This window comes from Metopolophium dirhodum, chromosome 4 (genome assembly GCF_019925205.1).
Source record: "Metopolophium dirhodum isolate CAU chromosome 4, ASM1992520v1, whole genome shotgun sequence".
Taxonomy (NCBI): Eukaryota; Metazoa; Arthropoda; class Insecta; order Hemiptera; family Aphididae; genus Metopolophium; species Metopolophium dirhodum.
Genome location: NC_083563.1, coordinates 8,974,756 through 8,993,952, shown reverse-complemented (window position 1 = coordinate 8,993,952; position 19,197 = coordinate 8,974,756). Strand labels below are relative to the sequence as shown.

The window sequence follows — 19,197 nt, the reverse complement described above, 5'->3', positions numbered from 1 at the left end:
TTTCAACTACAAAATAATTATTAAATTTTAAATTTGATAAATTTTGTCAAAATTTGAACTTTAAATGCTATATAAAAACAATTGTGCCTATGTCTTTTTAATATTTTTCAACTGCTATTGTAACAATATATCAGGAGCCTCGTATTAAATTTTCACGCTTTTTTACGCAACAAATAAAATGTTATTGATATTTATAGAAAAAAAAACTAAAAAAATTTTAAACTGACAATGTCCGTAAACAGCTCAAAAAGAATCAAATTATTTTTAAAATTTTATCGTGTATAGAAAATGCAAATATAAACCACCAATGAAAATTTCATGTATATACGTTCATTTGTTCTAAAGTTACACCAAAAACCAAAATCGATTTTCTCAAAAACCGATTTTGCGTAAAAATTCCCGTTATTCCTTAATTTTTATTTTGTTTTTCCTGGCGCTTTTGAAAACCATTGGGAATTTTAAATGTTGACCTCCTAATAGTACTAACTAGATTCACTTTCCCGTCGAACAAGATACTGAAGTTGAAAATCGAAGCATTATTTCGACTACTAATCGTGTACACAGACACAAAAACAAAAAACACACATGATTGTGAAATCACCTACGGCATCCAGATTTGGGGCTCTGCCAAACCCTCCAACACGAGAACAATCCAGGCATTCCAGTCTATCTGTCTGAGGCAAATTGTCTCTGCTCCATGGTTTATCACAAATAACAATCTCCACAAAGATCTAAATATTCCATCGCTCTCTCAATTAACAAAGTCTCACTACGTCTCCTTTCATTCCAAGTTAATCCAACACTAAAATCCATTAATAAAACGCATATCTTCTCTAACAATCCCTAATAACCCCCAGAGACGTTTAAAACGCTCCTGGCCTAGAGACCTTCTAATTTAATCTGTCGGGTGGCACTACTGAGTGCCCTCCCTCATCTGTTATTCTCGACATGTAAATACTTTATCTAAATTACTTATTGTACCAAATTGTTGTATAGATTGTAATTATATTTTAAATAAAAAAAAAAAAAAAGATTGTGAAATTAATACATTCATCGTTCCACTCAGAATCTGAGATATCTGAGAATCTGAGATTTGTTTTGAACTGTTTAGGAACATTTTCAGTTTCCATTTTTATTAGTCTTTTTTTCTATATAAACTATAAAACTTTTTTTGTTGGGTAAAAAAGCTTGAACATTTAATACAAGGCTCCTACTATGTCGTTACAATGAAATTTGAAAAATATTAATAATCCTTAGGCACAGTTTTTATTTATAAGCATTTAAAGTTCTAATTTTGACAAAATTTATCAAATTTAAAATTTAATAATTATTTTGTAGTTGAAAATTTATAAAATGTTCATTTTTTAGGGTCCACGTAAATATATTAATATATAAATTACTTTGTTCACAATAATATCATCAAATATACTTGGTAATATCATAGGCTGACTGACCGTTTTCGCTCAGAATCGTTTTTCTTATACAATGATATATCATTGAATTCAAATTTAACACCATCCATTACAGTGACCCACTTGTAACCTACTGAACAGCAGGGCGACATCCACTTACCCATTTTTTTAATATTAGTAATACGGCCAGTGGCGTAGTCCCCGGAGTTTTACCCCCCCCCCCCCCCCACTCCCACCATTGAATTTTTCCCTCAATAAATATATTATTTATATACAAAAACTGTAAAAAACTTAGTTTAATTTATACTTGACCCTCCCCTTTTCATAATCCTGTCTACGCCACTGAATACGATAGGGTTAAATTAACTTTTGCCGAAAACATTGGATTTGAACATGTCACTGTGCGTACCTATACAATAAAATAACTAAAATCGTTATTCTACGTTTAAATATCTAATTTCGTCCAAATTCAAACAAAAAGTTTAATAAAAAATCTGAGTTTTTGGTTACACTATGAACTACTTATGAATAATCTCATTAAATTTTCAATCCTTAGGTAAAACTATTGGTAATTTTATACATTTTTAACTTCAAAATTATTTACGAATTTTACGAATTTTATCAATATGTTAACTTTAAATGCTTAAAAAAAATCATGCCTATGTATTATTGTTATTTATAAATTGCTTCAACTATAACTTATGAGGAAACATATATTAACTTTTCAACCATTTTAACTCGACCAAAAATTTTATCGGTATTTTGAAAAAAAAAACTGAAAAAATTTCAAATTTCAAACATCTATAAATTGCTCAAGTTGTACGTAAAAATTCCTAATTTTCCTTATTTTTGTATATCTATATTCATCCTTGTTGTGGGAGAAAAGTTTTGCGTTCTATATATGTATTTGTGTAACACTCATATAGCCGAAGATCCTGTAAAATATTTGGGGGTATAAGTAAGTATTTGATACCAACAAAATCCATGGGGCTTACCCCTACACCCCCACCTGCCTTCTGTTACAATATTTCCCTTTTTTTTATTAAACTTTTTGCAATGTTAATGAACCGACCAAATTGAACAGAATAAATAAAATATTTTACGGAACTAAAATATTACAATAAATTTTTTAACTACCATCAAGTTTAAATCATGATAGAGTTAGTATTAAAATTAAATATTAATTACAAATTAACCATATACGCGTACCAAAATCTCAGCAAAATTACTTTTTATGCGATTTTAATATTCGTATTTTCAATACTTACTAAGACATTTATTAATCAGGGTTAAAATGTGAAGTATCCTGAATCCAAACCATTATTTCTGGAGTGATTACGACTAAATAATTAAAATACATTTAAAGATTTGGTAAGGGTAACCTTTTTAGTTTTTTTTAAACAATCAATCCTAATTGTTTGATACTAAAGCTCTTTAAAAAAATCCAATTTTCGATAGTTTTCTCCTTATTTTTTGAAAAATGATGGACAATTTCGAAAAATAATACCTCTTTAAAGTACCAAGTTGAGGCGATTTATGATCTAAAGAGAGGTATAGATGAATTGTTTGGACCTATACATCGAAAACGTGTACACAAAAAAAAAACGGGTAAGTGCATGTCCCTTTTTTCGTATAGTAGGAATACAAGGGGGTCACGGTAAAATGGATGGTATTAATTTGAATTTTAGATTTAAAAAGAAAATTTTCATATATTTCCAACTTAAAATAATTTACACATTTTCATGATTTTTACATATTTTGTCTAAATTTGAACTTGAAATGCTTATAAAAAAATTGTGACTACGTATTTTTAATATTTTTCAACTGCCATTGTAAAAATATATTAGGAGCCTAGTATTCAATTTTAAGCTTTTTGACCTAACTAATACATTTTTATTGACATCTATAGAAAAAAAACTAAAAAAATTGGAAACAGCTCAAAACAACTAAATATTTGTATAATCTTGTAGTGTTAAGAAAATGTTAACATAAACATTCAGAGTAAATTTCATGTATTTACGATTATTATTTTTTCGAGTTACACCAAAAACCAATTTTACGTAAAAATTCCTGTTTTTTTCTTAATTTTTGTTCGTTTTTCCTGGAGTTTTTGAAAACTAAAGGGAATTTTTTGGATTGGGGTTAAGGTGGGTGGGCCAACCTCTTCCAACAACTGCCTATGAGCTTACCTGACCAAAAGTTCAGAATATTAGTGTTTATATATGATATAAAGAGAAGTACATTTTTTGATCTTGTCCGTAAACTTACAGTAGTTCTGGAAGACACCCGGGAATCTCTATAATTCATAGCTTCTCTCCATTATATGATCATAATGTATCGTCGTCAAGTGTTACAATATTATTGTCACTTATCCCTTATCAGTTATCAAAATATATTCTGTTTAAACCGATTGCACGCGTGCAAGATACATTTAAATTAAAATGCTACAATCATTAATGAATGTGTATACTTACAATAACATACGAGAAATAGGCACCTCTATGTATATACATCGTGTACTCGAGTGAGTCTACAATAATAACAATTATTTGTTATTCCGTTTGAAGTGCGTTTGGTCTTTAATTAAGAATATATAATATATTGACCATGACAATCGAATGATGTTATTTCAATGTCGTTTTCGTAGGATCGGTATCCACTATTATTAGTTATTGACTGTATAAGACAATAAACACTGGACCGTATAATATATATCTTATAATTAAAACATCGTTTGGCATGCGCCACAGAGTGTTCGAGTGGCATAATATTACTTATTAGTTATTTGTATTGTTATTTTTTGTATTCCTCTTCCGTTCCCCCACTTACATTGGTATAATGTATTATATATATTATTATCCTCTCGTTTACAACGAGTTAAAAGGTTATGCCCAACACAAGACGTACGTTTTATTCTCTCCCTCCTTTCATAGATAGGTGTACGCATATATTTCACGCGTATTTTTATAGGTATATGATATGTAGGTATATTTTATGGTCAAAAATAGCTTCTGAATTAAAACGTAATATTTATTATTATTTTCGTCATCATCATCATCGTCGTCATCGTCGTCGTCGCTGTCTTCATCATCGACGTCTCAGCCCATTCTGCACCTGCTGCAGCGTTATATATTTCGCCTTTCAATGTTATACCATCTCCGTTGCGTGCAAACTCGCATAGGACTCTGCTGCGATTCAAATTCGATTCGATTTTACACGTTTTATTCCAGCGACAACGTGACGTGAAGAAATTATTATAATACAGTGGCCACTCGTACCTGCGACGTTGACGACGGCGCACGCACCGACAAGACTCTCGATTTCGCCGCCGCCGCCGCCGAGGTCGCCTCAGCCGCGCGGACCCAACGACTCTTCGACCGCCGTCACCACTACAGTACGGACATTGCGATTAATGTGCTCTGCAGGTTAGTGATCGTTCACCAATATTTACTTGCCCGATGAATCCGTTACGATCGTGTGTAGGCGTACCTATATTAATAAAATAATATATAATAGTATAATTATGGTGTAGCTATACCGCTATAGGTTAGGTATTTTAGTATATTATATTAGTTATAGTGTTCGTCCAATCAATAAGACCAGTACAATTATTGTCTTTAAGTAGACAACTATCAGTATATTAAATAAAATATATTGTTATTATGCTATTTATTGATTACTTTGAATTTTATTTGTTTTAAATTGCATAGCTGGTACAGACAAATAGACAATAGTTTAGGCATATAGTTTATGTTATTCAGCTCAAGTTTTTACTATACCCAACTCTGGTTTATTTGAAGTCTCTATAAAATCACAATAGTTGTAGGTAATAATTATAGTTAAGCACCTATATGTAAATACTATAATAATGTTCCATAGTCAGCGCTCTAGTCGAATTCAAGTATTTTATATTTTTTCCGTATTTGTTTCTTCTTAAATTCGTCAAATGCCAATTGGTCAATTTCACATGTTTTATTAAATAAAAACTACCAAATAGATAATACGCAATACTTCCTAAATGTACCCATCTATTTTAGTGAATTTTAATTTTATATCAAAGTAATTTGTTTTTGTAGCATTATATTATTTTGTATTATATATGTAGTTTAGTCCATGTAATCTCTGTTATTATTATCTTAGTTTTTTATGCTTTAATGATATTTATTATTTATTATATCGTGTAAGTTCCTGTATTATTGGGCCCCCATCCCTTATATATATATATATATCAAATACATCAAATATACCTACGATAATTGGATTTACTCAAAATCGGCTTATATCGGCTTGACTTTGGATAAAATAACTAGGTACTAAAATATATATGTGTGTTAAACATGAGGTGAAATAAATTCATACTAAAATAAAATAAATTATAATATTCTGGTTAATTGGTTGCATATTAGGTTTTGGTTAAGGTATATTATACGCATACTAAATACCCAGTATTATTATTTAATATAAACAGATAAATCATATACAACAATTATTATACATAGGTATAGTATACGGATAGGTATACTATAGGTATACTGGATACCCATTAGAGTAATTAATATTTAATTTCGTAAAGTAGAATAATAATAAATAAAAGCATCTTGTTTAAAGATTATCCAACTATTTGCTTATGCTCGGTTTTATTTTTATTACACACGTGATAAGATTAAGGTAGCTAACTATAATTCGAGTCTGAAAATCTATTATATATTTCTTATTTCTACGAATACAGTTATAATATCTATAGCGAAACGTAAATTAGGATTTTGTATAGAGGAATGTCCATGTTACGCAATAGGTATTCAGATCATTTATCTCAACATGTGATGAAGAATATTGTGAAATTTAATCGCATAATAATTATAATTTATAGTTTATAGGTACATCTCTTTTATTAATTTAGAAATGTATCACGTGCATAAAATATTGTTATTGAATACATACCATAACTTGAGAAATGCTGTTTTATTAAGTTGTATTTGTCTTTAGTGATCAAAAATAATAAACGGAACAATATACATATATCATTATATATGAAATATTATAACACATAGGTACATAAAAAAATATCTAATTTCCCAATAATATATTATTATAAAGTAGTTAACATTATTTATTTAGTGTAAAGTCAAAAAGTAAATGTATCGATTTCATATCGAATTATGATTATTATAATATATTGTAGCGAAGTATATCACACATTATATGTTTAGCTGGTATTTTCTAAGTAATTATTAAAATTCATATCCACATATCAGGTGCACGCTAAAATGTAAATGAAATTAATTTTTTCTTAATATTTACCTACAACATTGTTTATCAATGATAGTGCATTCAAATTAACAATTTCTTACAGTTAAAGAACAAATTAATTTTAAAAGAACACCATGCTAATATTCTTTCTTAAATTATATTGGTCATCATTTTTTAAAGTGTTGGCATTTATTATTCTGGAACATTTTTGTTAATAATTTTTTTATCATTTTCAAAAATAGTTTTAAATGCGTTCACATATTTTTGGTACCTACATATTTAAAATTTTTAAGTATTTTAATTTGAAACCACGAACAAGGCGCAAAACGCAATATAATATTAAATGTACATATTATATTTTATATAATATAATTTTATTGAAAATATAAGTGTATGCGTAAGTATATAGTATATAAACATCAAGAATTTAGTAAATATGAAATAATTCATAGGTACTCGCAGGTCCGAAAATATTAATATAGGTAGTTTTAATTAAAATGTACATTTATGTACTAAATCTTTGTATTGATACAATGATAATATTATTATGTATAAAAAACACAATGTTTTGAAAAGCTCGATATTTATTTTTGTATTTTAAAACGCTTATTTATTCTCAAATACGCAAAAAAACAGTTAGATTTATTTTTAATCATACAGTTATAATATAATTATATTGGGTCAAAGTTTTTTCAACAACTTGGCAAGGTTGAATGACTTAACTAAAATGTCTGTACAATGTACAGACAGTGCTTAATTCTAAAAAAAAATAAAACTGGTTTTCTCTATATTATATTAAATTGATCAGACCTGCAGACAAGGCTATGTAAAATAACAAAACCGTTGCAGTTTAATCCTGTTTTCCGTAACAAATACTCGTGACAAAACATTAATAATATTCAAACCATGACATTTAATACCAATAGCCTATCTACGTAATTATAAATTTGCCACTTCGTTAGTTTTGCTAAAAAATATTTGTAGCCGTCGTTATATGAGTATATCTGTCAACAGTCTTTTTGACGTTTATATACTATTGTTGTTAACTCTATCAAATATTTAAACTGAATTTTTGTATATTATTATTCGTTAAATTGATTGTTTGAATTTAATTCTATACCTTATTATAAAATAATACAACGGGCCCACTCAATTTTTCTTTCTGCTGTAGGAGCATTAAAGGCGATTTATTGTTCTGTAATCTGTATAATATGCTCCCAAGTCGTAGTCAACATAAATATGACATTTATTTCTGATACAATACTGAAAAATGAAAATATTCGTATATAATATGTGTTATTTTTTAAAATAAAACATTCAATTGTTATTTTGAATATGCCAGATTGATAGATCTTACTAGTTCATTTCTGTGATTTAAAAATACATATATATCAATATTTATGTAAGTCAATCAACTTAGATATATTATTAACAAAAATAATAAAATAAAGGTAATACTACAAATTATTTTTTTAATCAGATAGATAAAAAGATGAATATTAAATAGGGTTATTAAAATTCTTAAAAAATATAAAATTAATCATTATTATTTAGTATTATTATATTTTGTGCAGTTAATTGGAAGGTGATTCTATTGTAATATTGTGTTATAGCAGCATGACGATGAAATTATATCATTTGTGTGTCATACTATGTCTATCGGCTACGGTCGTATGGCGGCCAGTCCTGTCGGCAGGAATAAAAAACTGCTCTCACTGCTCTGAAATCGAAGCTTCCAAATATTTGGAAAACGCCAATCACGCATTGACCCAGTGGACAAACCGAGTCATACACGCCAATTGGAATTGGTTAACAAACTTGACTAACGAGAATGCTGAAAAAAAGGTACCTATATATTATTATAATTCACTTTGAATTTTGATGATACTTTTATTATACCTATGTTCACTGCACAGTATCTTATACATTACACATTATTATACGTTTAACTTAATATTGTAACCGGCTTATTGCAATTTAAGTTTTGTCATTGAATAATGTGACAAACAAACATAATTATTATTTAGGTAATAGGCATTAGTTGTAATATCAAATATTAGGTATAATTTTACATGAACTTAGAATTTATGATAATTAATAAAAGAAACGTTTATTAAAATATTTAGTTACATATTATAATTGTATAAACTATGATAGACAATAGTATAACTTAACTATATGTCTATATAGCATAAAGTGTATAATACGATGGTAAAAATTACATTGTTGATTTATTTTTTTTATGACGAGATTGTATACTTCCTTTTCGTTTACTATGGTTGGTACACGCGGACAAATTTAAATATATCTGTTCGATTATATATTCGATCTTGATTCATGACTATAGATAGGAAATAGGGTTTAGGAATTTAGGTAGGTAAAAATTACTATAGGTACATATCTCTCTCATATTATGCCCCATGTGACCATACCTGGATACTAAAATGATTGTATATTTTTACATTTGTTTACGATTGGTGGAATAAGTTATTTGGAAAAAGTCTCATATCTAATAATGAATCTATGAAATCAACAAACGATTTAAAGAATAGGTATTACAGTCTACAGGTGCTATAACAATTATTACTAACCGATTACGTTGATTTAACATTTTGTATTCAACGTGAATAAACTACAGACATGATGCCGATATTTTGCGGATTTATGATAATCATTATAGCGTGAGAGAGAGGATAGTAATGGTAATGGGTTGTATAACTAACGCAATAAAAATCTCTTTAGACACCCGAGTTTATTGTTATACGTTTAAAGTTTTCGCTAAAAACGACATGTACCTAAAATAAATGACTGTCAAACTCTTAACGTTCTCGGATACAAATGGATTAAGTTTTAATCGGATCAAAAGTCAGCATAGTTCATCTACTAATACCTCCATCGAATTACATTCACCTGCCGTAAGCGGGCGTTGTCAACGTGAAAATCCATTATTAAATGAATGTTTAATCGCGAGTCAATTGTGTTATAATATTGAGTTATGATTTAATAAAATCTGATTTTATGTCAAACCTGCCATTTACGTAGACATGTACGTGACGAGACACTTAAAATCGTATTTATTTTTAATTTGTATGCATATATAATATATTATAATATGTACCTATGTATATTAAATGTCTCGCGATATTATAATACAATTTTTCAGACAGGTACACAGATAACTCAAAATAATGGAATTGTAAAAATAAATACAAGAATGTAGATTATACATATTTAGTGTCTGGCAGGTAAACATTTATGATAAATCGTATGCTAAAAATTATATAATCTATTTGAATTTTTTTTTATTAATCACATATATGCATACTTTAGTACATAAAATATTCAATAAATTATGTTGAATATTATTTTTTTACTATTGCAATTGAAAACATCATAATATTTGATACTTATATATGAAATTATGAATTTAACTTAATCCAATCGAGCATTTTATTATATTATTTATAGGTATACATTATCATTTATAATGTGTTATATCATTCTATAATTATTATAGGTACAATAAACAACAGTTTATAATTTATATTTATATTCTTGTTATTTAATATGCGTAGAATATATAATTATAAATCAGCCTTCCTTTTTATGATATTAAAATATATTGGTATATTTTAAATCTTAATTAAACATTTTTTATTCTATTTATATGTTCTATTAATTATTATATAATTATATTATATGCTATGATATTCGATTTAATTTTCATTCGTATATTTTATTTATAAATTTTCTATTTAAGAATAATGTTAACTTATATAAATTAAATATATTCGAATATTTTTATTTACATTATTATTTCCGCGAACACTTTTACCACATTAATATTTTATCTGAATTATTCCACAAACGCGAAGTTATCATTTTAATGTATTTACCAAAAGTTAATTGAATTCTTATATCTAAAATATTACCAATAATCATAGATAATAATTATAATAAATAATATGTAAATCGTAAATGTAATATGATAAATATGTGTATATAACAATTAATTTACTTTAACGAATTGTTCACTAATTATATACGGGGCTTAAGTCGACGTTTAAAATACGTATAAATATTATGTTTAATACAAAGCAAAAAACACAAAAGATATACTTCTTGTTCTTCTTTATTGCCTATTGGTTTAGTATCCTTTATATTATAGGCCATTATAGGCCATTCGGGCCATTCGTCTCAACTACCACTCCTCTACATCTATCACTATTATCTGCCATTCCATCGTGTCAAGACCTTTATGTACTCTGTCCATCCACTTTGCCTTGACGATTCCAGTATACTCTTACTCGTTGGAATCCTTTTTACAACTTATCCGATCATAATGTGTTCTCTTCAGCTTTTCATCACAGCAATTTATATGTAATATCTTTTTTTCCAACACAAAAGACAGGTAACTAATTTATAACTACCGATTCTAAAGTTAAAAATATTACGTTTATTAAACTAAAAAAAAAATTAAATAAACAGGGTATATTGTATTTGTATCGTATTTATTTCTATCTATAAAGGCGTCTTGTATAGGCAATTCTGATACATGTATGTAATAAATATCGAACATATTTTATGAATGTTTGTAAATATAGTTTTTTTTTGAAATTAGAAATTAAATTTTAATAACCAACAATAATATAATATTATGTACGTTGTAAACTACGTATTTAAAATGTTACTTCAAAAATCTTAAAATTAATAATATTCATTTATTTTATTTTTTACCAGGATGTTTTTTATTATTAATATTTTTAGTGATTAAACATTATGTCAAATTAAGAAATTAGATATATTATAAAATTGATAACGACATTCACGCTTAACTCAGTGGCGGTTATAAGGGGAGGGGCGATAGGTGGACCGTCCCATCCCCCTTGGGATTTGGTTTTTTTTTTTGAATTTCGTATATCGCTGAGTGCTGAGTGCTGACCCAACAACACCTATCGACACATTTTTGAATTTTATGATTTGATAACAAAATATTTTTTCGTTTTAACCACGGATAATATTTTAACATAGTATTCAGTAGAAGTGTAGAAAGAAGCTTTTCTACGTTTAGAAGGTACCTATTATAAGTAATGAATAAATCATTTAACTTTTGAGTATAAGTTATTGCTCAATAAACATTTTTAAAAAAAACTCAAATTTTAAGGTATATTAGGATATATTACTATATTTAGTTTGATATTTACTAAGTGTATGGTATACAATACAAATGATTAAACATTTACTTTTCTTGTTTACTTCACTCTACTAAAATTAAAAATATTATTTGTTTATATTATGGAAAAATAAGTACCTACTTAATTTTCTTTGCTTATGCTTTTCATAATATTACTTTATAAGTATTATCATTAAAAATATGCAATAGTTTTGCATAGTTGAATGCTTTTAAGTAATTGCTTGATTAATATTTTTTTATTAAAAAAAATGCATATGTTTTTATTATAATTATATTTTATTAGTCAATACATTTAAATCTTTTTTTTTAAAACATTAATGTTAAATTTTGTTAATAACTTAATATTATTAATATATAAACATTATTATACATTTATATTTTATACCTATAATCCGTGTGTATATTTTATATCATATGTTTATACTATATATATATAAATGCTATAAGAGGGGAGGGTTGGTTTTATTTTCGCTCCCCCCCCCCTTGAATAGCATGTATAACCGCCACTGGCTTAACTATAATTAATGCAATTGTTGTATTTAAATAGCTTGCCATTAACTTGGAATTCAGCAAGTTCTTAAAATGTATGTGGGAAGAAACTGTTAAATATCCATGGACAACATACAAAAATCCGAATATCAAAAGACAGTTTAAATTAATGTCAGTGTTAGGAACAGATGCTTTACCCGAAGACAAATTGAGAAAAGTATGCACATAACGTTTTGATAAAAAAAAATTAAATGTTTATAAATTATAAGTCTTTGTAATGTTTTATAGTTAGAGGAAACCATTTCGGCCATGGAAAGTTTGTACGGCAGAGCCACCATACCAGAGTATGGCGACAACAATTCAAATCGAACTTTGAGTTTGGAACCAGGTACATATTATATTTGTATATAATATAAGCATCAATCATTTATTATTTATATTACTGCTAGGTAGTCATAATGTCATATAACTTATATGCGTGCAAACGAATTAGTGTTAAGTTAATTGGTATACGGTTAGTGTTATTGTTATTTTTTTTCTTTTTTACTTCAAGATATAAATGACATATTGGATAAAAGTACTGATGTAAACGAACTGAAACATGTGTGGGTACAATGGAGAGAGGCCACGGGAAAAAAAGTTCGACCTATGTATGCGGAATACGTAAAACTGTCCAACGAAGCGGCCAGATTAAACAGTTGAGTATAACATTGTGTAGATCAGTACAAATCCCCGTATACGTTAAATCGTATCGTTTTGTTTTCCCAATCTTTTTGGAAATTTTTTCTTTTATATAAAGAGCGTTCCTCGCCGTCATCGCGCCACTACATTATGGCTTATGTAATAAAATATTGTCGCGTTTTATAGATTACACGGATACTGCAGAATTTTGGATTCGAGGCTACGACGTCGACGACTTTCGGCCGCGAATGGAACGTTTATGGAATCAGATCAAACCTCTATACTTGCAGATACACGCCTACGTGCGTAGAAAGCTTAGGGAGTTATACGGTGACTCGATGATCACGAGAAGAGGACCTATACCAGCACATCTGCTCGGTAAATTTGAGTCTACGACCGCCGCTAATATTATGTAGTCGTTTATGCGTTATGACCTCCATGACATTCGCTGTATATGTGTATTAGGTGATATGTGGGCGCAGTCATGGGAACGTTTGGATGATTTTACCCGACCATATCCAACCATCGACGATGTAAACCCCACCTCAGCCATGATAAATCAGGTAACAGACTCGTTTTAAATGTATTTACTAAATCCAAATTAGTTTTTTTTTTAGGAAAATTACTTTACCCCCTCCCCTGCTTTTTGCTTGAGTTAATTTATTATGTTGTTCAACTGGCGTATCATCCAATAAAATACCAAACAACATACTGATCAAGTTTTCAAAACACAACCAAAAATAATCGTATTTTTTCTTCGATTTCAGAACTACACTCCGAAAAAAATGTTTAAAGTGGCCGAAGAGTTTTTCACATCCTTAAACTTAAGTGCAATGCCCCAAACTTTCTGGGAAAAATCTATTTTGGAGAAGCCAAATGGTCGGGATCTGGTATGCCATGCATCAGCTTGGGACTTTTACGATTCTAATGACTTCAGAATCAAGCAATGCACATCGGTAAATTTTATGGATTTTATAACTGCCCACCACGAGATGGGACACATCCAATACTTCCTACAATACAAAGACCAGCCGTTCATATACCGCGAAGGAGCTAACGAAGGTATTATATTAATAATTATTTAACAATATATACGAGTATTGTAATATTGTAATATTTTGTAGTATTAAAGTATTACACTTTAATTTTTGTTTAACGTTATGATACACGTTTATCAGTTAAATGCTTTAAAAGTTATACAAATTTAATCAGTCATAAATGTTAACCTAAAAAAGAAACAAACGGTAAAAGCTTTTAAATTAAAAATTATTTTTTTTCTCAGAACATTCACTAATGTCTGTGTGTCTTGCAAAACAAAATGATACACATTACATAATACTTTATATATTTTTAATAGTATACACTATACGCACTATACGTCTATACCCAACCCCTTGTATTCCTATATACAGTTCACTTGTGAAAAAACTCTATATTATATTTAAAACACATTACGCATTTATCGATTATTTAAGTATTAATATCAAACTTTTTTTGGTATAACATTAAATTATAATAGCTATTGTGATTAATAATAAATAACATTCTCGACAGTAATGTATATATTGAATAAATTATATTGTAATTCACTCTTCATACCTACATATTTTTTTATTTAGACCATTAACGAGCAAGTGTGATTATATATTTATAAATCGGATACCGATAAAAAACTTGGTTGAGTATAAAAATATTGTGTAACAAACTAACACTATTGTTCTGTAAGACATAACGAGATAATAATCTATTTAGATAAAATTAATTGCTTGTGTTAAGAAATTAAACCAGAATACGCATTATTGTGATTTACACAATTTCTGATAAGGTTTGGCCGTTTAGGTACATTTATATTGTTATATATATTTCGGGATGTAAAAAATTGTTAGATATCTGAAATCTAAATATCAAGTAACATTTCCTTTTGTTCTTGCATAAATATTTGATTTTTTTTTCACATATACTATAGCAATAAAAGAAATATTTGAAAAAACGTATTTTGCTTGTCAATTATTATAAATGCATAACTGTTAAATGCTCAAAACAAAAAATTTACCGAACCCACTGAACACATGATTTTATTTAAATTTTAAATGCATAATATATAATTATATACTATATACAAATATAGTATGTTTATATCAAATTAAGAACTGAACAAGAATGATAAACTTTTTTCCTTTGTGAACCGAAATTGCATAAGACACATAGCTTTACGTAATATGTAGATTGCACAATTGTACTGGTTGTAGGTAAGACAGTAAGAAATGAATTGTAAACACTATTTTTGGTTCTAACTTATTTAATTTAATTTTATGAAACCATAATATCAGTTACCTACCTATGGTATAAAATAATCAAATAACATTGTTCACCTCCTTGGATTTTTAATATTAAACATTTTTATTCATAAGGAGATTAATACTTAATATCAATTTAAATATTACTTTTTACTTTTTTCTATTTATATTGTCTTAGCCTTTAGGTATCTAAATTAAGTTATTTTTTGGGGGGAAGGGGCGAAATCATATGTTTGCCTCCTATGTTTTCCACTTGCTGGAGCCACTGGATAATTTATTTTTTTATCAATATTTACATATTAATAGGTATTACACTATTAGATACGTCTGTCTATAATTTTAAGTTTTAACCTGAGTGAATGTGTGTGATAGTAAAATGTTATGGAAAAAAACTTAGCCTTTAAGTAATTTTTGGTGTCTAATTTAACTAATTATTATGAAGTTAGGTACTTAAATCTTGATGTTAAAGTGTGTTGTTCGTCTAAACAGGTTTCCACGAAGCGATCGGAGATACAATTGCTTTGTCTGTATCCACGCCAAAGCATTTGCATAAGATTGGTCTGTTGCCTAAGACCAGCCGCACGTACGAAGCCGATATAAACTATCTGTACAAGATCGGATTAGATAAAATAGCGTTTTTACCTTTCGGATATTTAATGGATCTATGGAGGTGGAACGTGTTCAAAGGTATCACGACGGAAGATCAATACAATTGCGACTGGTGGAAACTTAAGTGATTAGACCATATTTTAATATTCTCGAGACGTTCATAAATTGTATTGAAATATATACATACTGACCAGTGACCTGCAATGTAAATAAGTATATAAAGGCTATAATGTTCGTTGTAGATATTCTTACCAAGGAATCGAGCCACCAGTGACCAGAACTGAAAAAGATTTTGACCCGGGATCCAAGTACCACATTGTTGGAAACGTGCCCTACATTAGATATTTTGTGAGTTTCATCGTACAGTTTCAATTCCATCAAGCATTGTGCGAGAAAGCTGGCCAGTTTGATCCGAAAAACCCAACAAGCAAACCGTTACACGAATGTGACATTTATCAAAGCACAAATGCCGGAAACGCTTTCAAGTGAGATATTTTAAATATATTGTAGGTATATATTATGCTTTAATTTTTTTAAACACATTAAACACATTTTATTAACTAAAATATAACAGTTGTTTAAGAATTAAGATCCTAAATGAGAGTAAATAAAATTTGTGTTGTTTTTTATTCTAAAATATACATTTAACCCATTTACCGATTTTATTCAAATGTATTTTAAACATAACAAGTAATTTTTAAAAAATGCGGTACATATTTAAATTTGATATAATTATTATAAACGGTAGTATAATGTTAAGATATTACTGTTACATAATTTGTAAAGATATAAAGATTAACAGATAAAAACAATATATTGAATCGGAATCATTTCAACTATTATTTATAAACATTTCGATTTGTAATTTGACGAAAAACTCATGGAGGTATACAAAATAAAATAACTTAATGAATTTTTTTTAATATTATTTTAGGGACATGTTGAAATTAGGATCATCGAAACCGTGGTTTGATGCTATGGAACTACTAACGGGGCAAAGAGAAATGGATGCTGGACCTTTGTTGAACTATTTCAACCCTCTGTACGAATGGCTTAAAAATGAAAATAAAAGGACTGGAGAACATATTGGCTGGGAAACAAATAAAAAAAGTAATTACCCTGCACATCGTAATATTATACCAATATTATATTCATAGGTGTTAATTAGATTTTTCCTAAATATATTTTAGAATTCCAAAAAAAAAACACTATATTGTTGATTATCTTTTAATATTGGAACTTTTTTAAATATTATTTTAATCAATATGTATAGTGTTAAATGGGTATATATGTGTTAAGTAACTTATAAAATTATTTGTTTGTAATAATTCTTATTATTTTTTTTCAGTTTGCTTGAAGAAGGGTGAAGCAAGTCAACCTTAGTTTTGATTTATTATAATTTTACTCTTTTTATTAGTGATCGACAGTATTATAATCATACAACTATTATGGTAAATCGTTTATGAATTATTCGATATGATAGTTACACTAGGTTTTTATGTTTCAGTACATTTTTAATGTGTACATTACTATTTCATTAATTTATTAATATATTAAGTTATGAATTTAACTTCATAAATAATTTAAATTTTATCCAACCTAATAATAATGTTTTATTGTTATAATTTATTTATTTAAAAAAAAAAGAATAATTAATATACACTTCACCGCTATTTATTTTTATTTTTAGTTGGTTATAGAGTGGGCCAATGAAAGGCCAGTGCACTAAAGCATTGAGACCCTTTGTACCTACGCACCCTACCACCTAAGTATCTAAAAATGTATATCACAATACCACATTTATATTATGATATAATATGTTATGCTACCAATAACACTTATACTGCTAAACCTTTTTTTTACGTGGTATCGAAAACTAGGGTGGCGCTGACCTGTATCATTTCACCCCTAGTTTCCATTGTTTATTGTGCAAAAAAGAATTGTAATTACAATTATAATAACAGATAAGGTAATATAGTATAATTACGTTTTGCTACATCAATAAATGTGGGGGCCCCTAACCACCCTGTTTTAAGTTGGCCTTCGGCCTACAACAAGTTGACCTTAACTAATCAAAGTTTCTGCCTTCTGCGTTCCTCCTCTTCCTTTTTGGTCATTATGTCTCTTATGAACTCTCGCACGGCTGCCCAGTTTTCCTTGCTCTTCAGTATTTTCTGCTATACCTAACTATTCATCAATAAATAAAAAATTTAAATTGGCTATACAGTATACATATTGCATACATATTGCCATACCTACGCATTTTGATGGTTTTCAGAATATAATTTAACTTATATGCATCGGCCATTGGCGGGCAAGATCGTGTGACAAGACCTCGTAGACGTTAGTCGTTAGGTAACTACAAAGTATACAGAACACACTCATACCTAGATGTCAAATATTGCTCATTACCTACGCTAATATTGTACTTTTAAACAATGAAGATGAGCTATAACAGCTAATCTAAACAAAGATCATCAGCATGAAGTTGTAGATCATATAGAATATTACTAGTTAGGTATTGACAAAAATGTGGTAGTCTGTAGACGGGGACAGGGAAGGATTGTACATCAACGGTTGGACCTCTAGAGGTACCTATTATTGAACACATAGGTGCAAATAGTTTAAAAAAATACATTGGGTGGGGGGGGAGGCTGAAGCTCCGGTATATTATTTTGAATACTCTTATGACGATTTTACGTCATAATATGCACAAGTAATTAGTTTTTTGGAGGGCTATAGCAATTTTAGGGCGCTAAGCCCCCAGTCGGTCCCTTATTTTCGCCTATGAATTTGAACACCAATCTCGGGGGTTTGCAACACTTCCACATTATGCTCCACGAGGGTTAAGAATGTACCAGTACTGAAAGAGTCAACAGCAGTCGCTATGTGGCTCAGTTCATTGGACAACGTACCTAAGGCGTAAGGCTTTATTTAACTTTATTCCAGCCTCGATTGTTTGTGCGGGTATTCAATTAGGTACCTACCAAATACAAAGGCACAATATCAACTGCATTAGAAAGAAAACAAAATATGAACAATTACAGTACTGTATCGTAACCACAACTACATAACTAAGGTTCAAGATTAAATGTATTTGTATATTTTTTTTGGTTGATTATACTGTATGTTGTCAAGTGCTATAGCCTATAGGTACGATAAAAATTGACTTTGAATATATTTTACAAAAAGGCGGATTTCACAAATTTGAGTATTTTTAAGTGCGATAAATTCCAAACTATATAATCAATAATAAATACTTATT

The 19,197-nt window shown here is 28.5% G+C and overlaps 1 protein-coding gene across 2 annotated transcripts; it reads left to right on the top strand.

Annotated features, from left to right (window-relative positions):
- The first annotated feature begins 4,341 nt into the window (after positions 1-4,341).
- On the top strand, positions 4,342-17,609 carry LOC132942787 (angiotensin-converting enzyme-like). 2 transcript variants are annotated; one of them, XM_061011426.1, is made up of 12 exons: positions 4,342-4,837; positions 8,279-8,507; positions 12,404-12,562; positions 12,634-12,733; positions 12,899-13,042; positions 13,213-13,404; positions 13,492-13,589; positions 13,794-14,088; positions 15,813-16,056; positions 16,175-16,417; positions 16,867-17,042; positions 17,281-17,609. In XM_061011426.1, the coding sequence occupies exons 2-12, from the start codon at positions 8,280-8,282 to the stop codon at positions 17,313-17,315; spliced, it is 1,914 nt and encodes a 637-aa protein (XP_060867409.1). In that variant the 5' UTR covers positions 4,342-4,837; position 8,279; the 3' UTR covers positions 17,316-17,609. The 2 variants fall into 2 exon arrangements, with proteins under 2 accessions (XP_060867409.1, XP_060867408.1); XM_061011425.1 differs by having other exon boundaries at positions 4,343-4,837; positions 8,276-8,507.
- Positions 17,610-19,197: the final 1,588 nt, after the last annotated feature.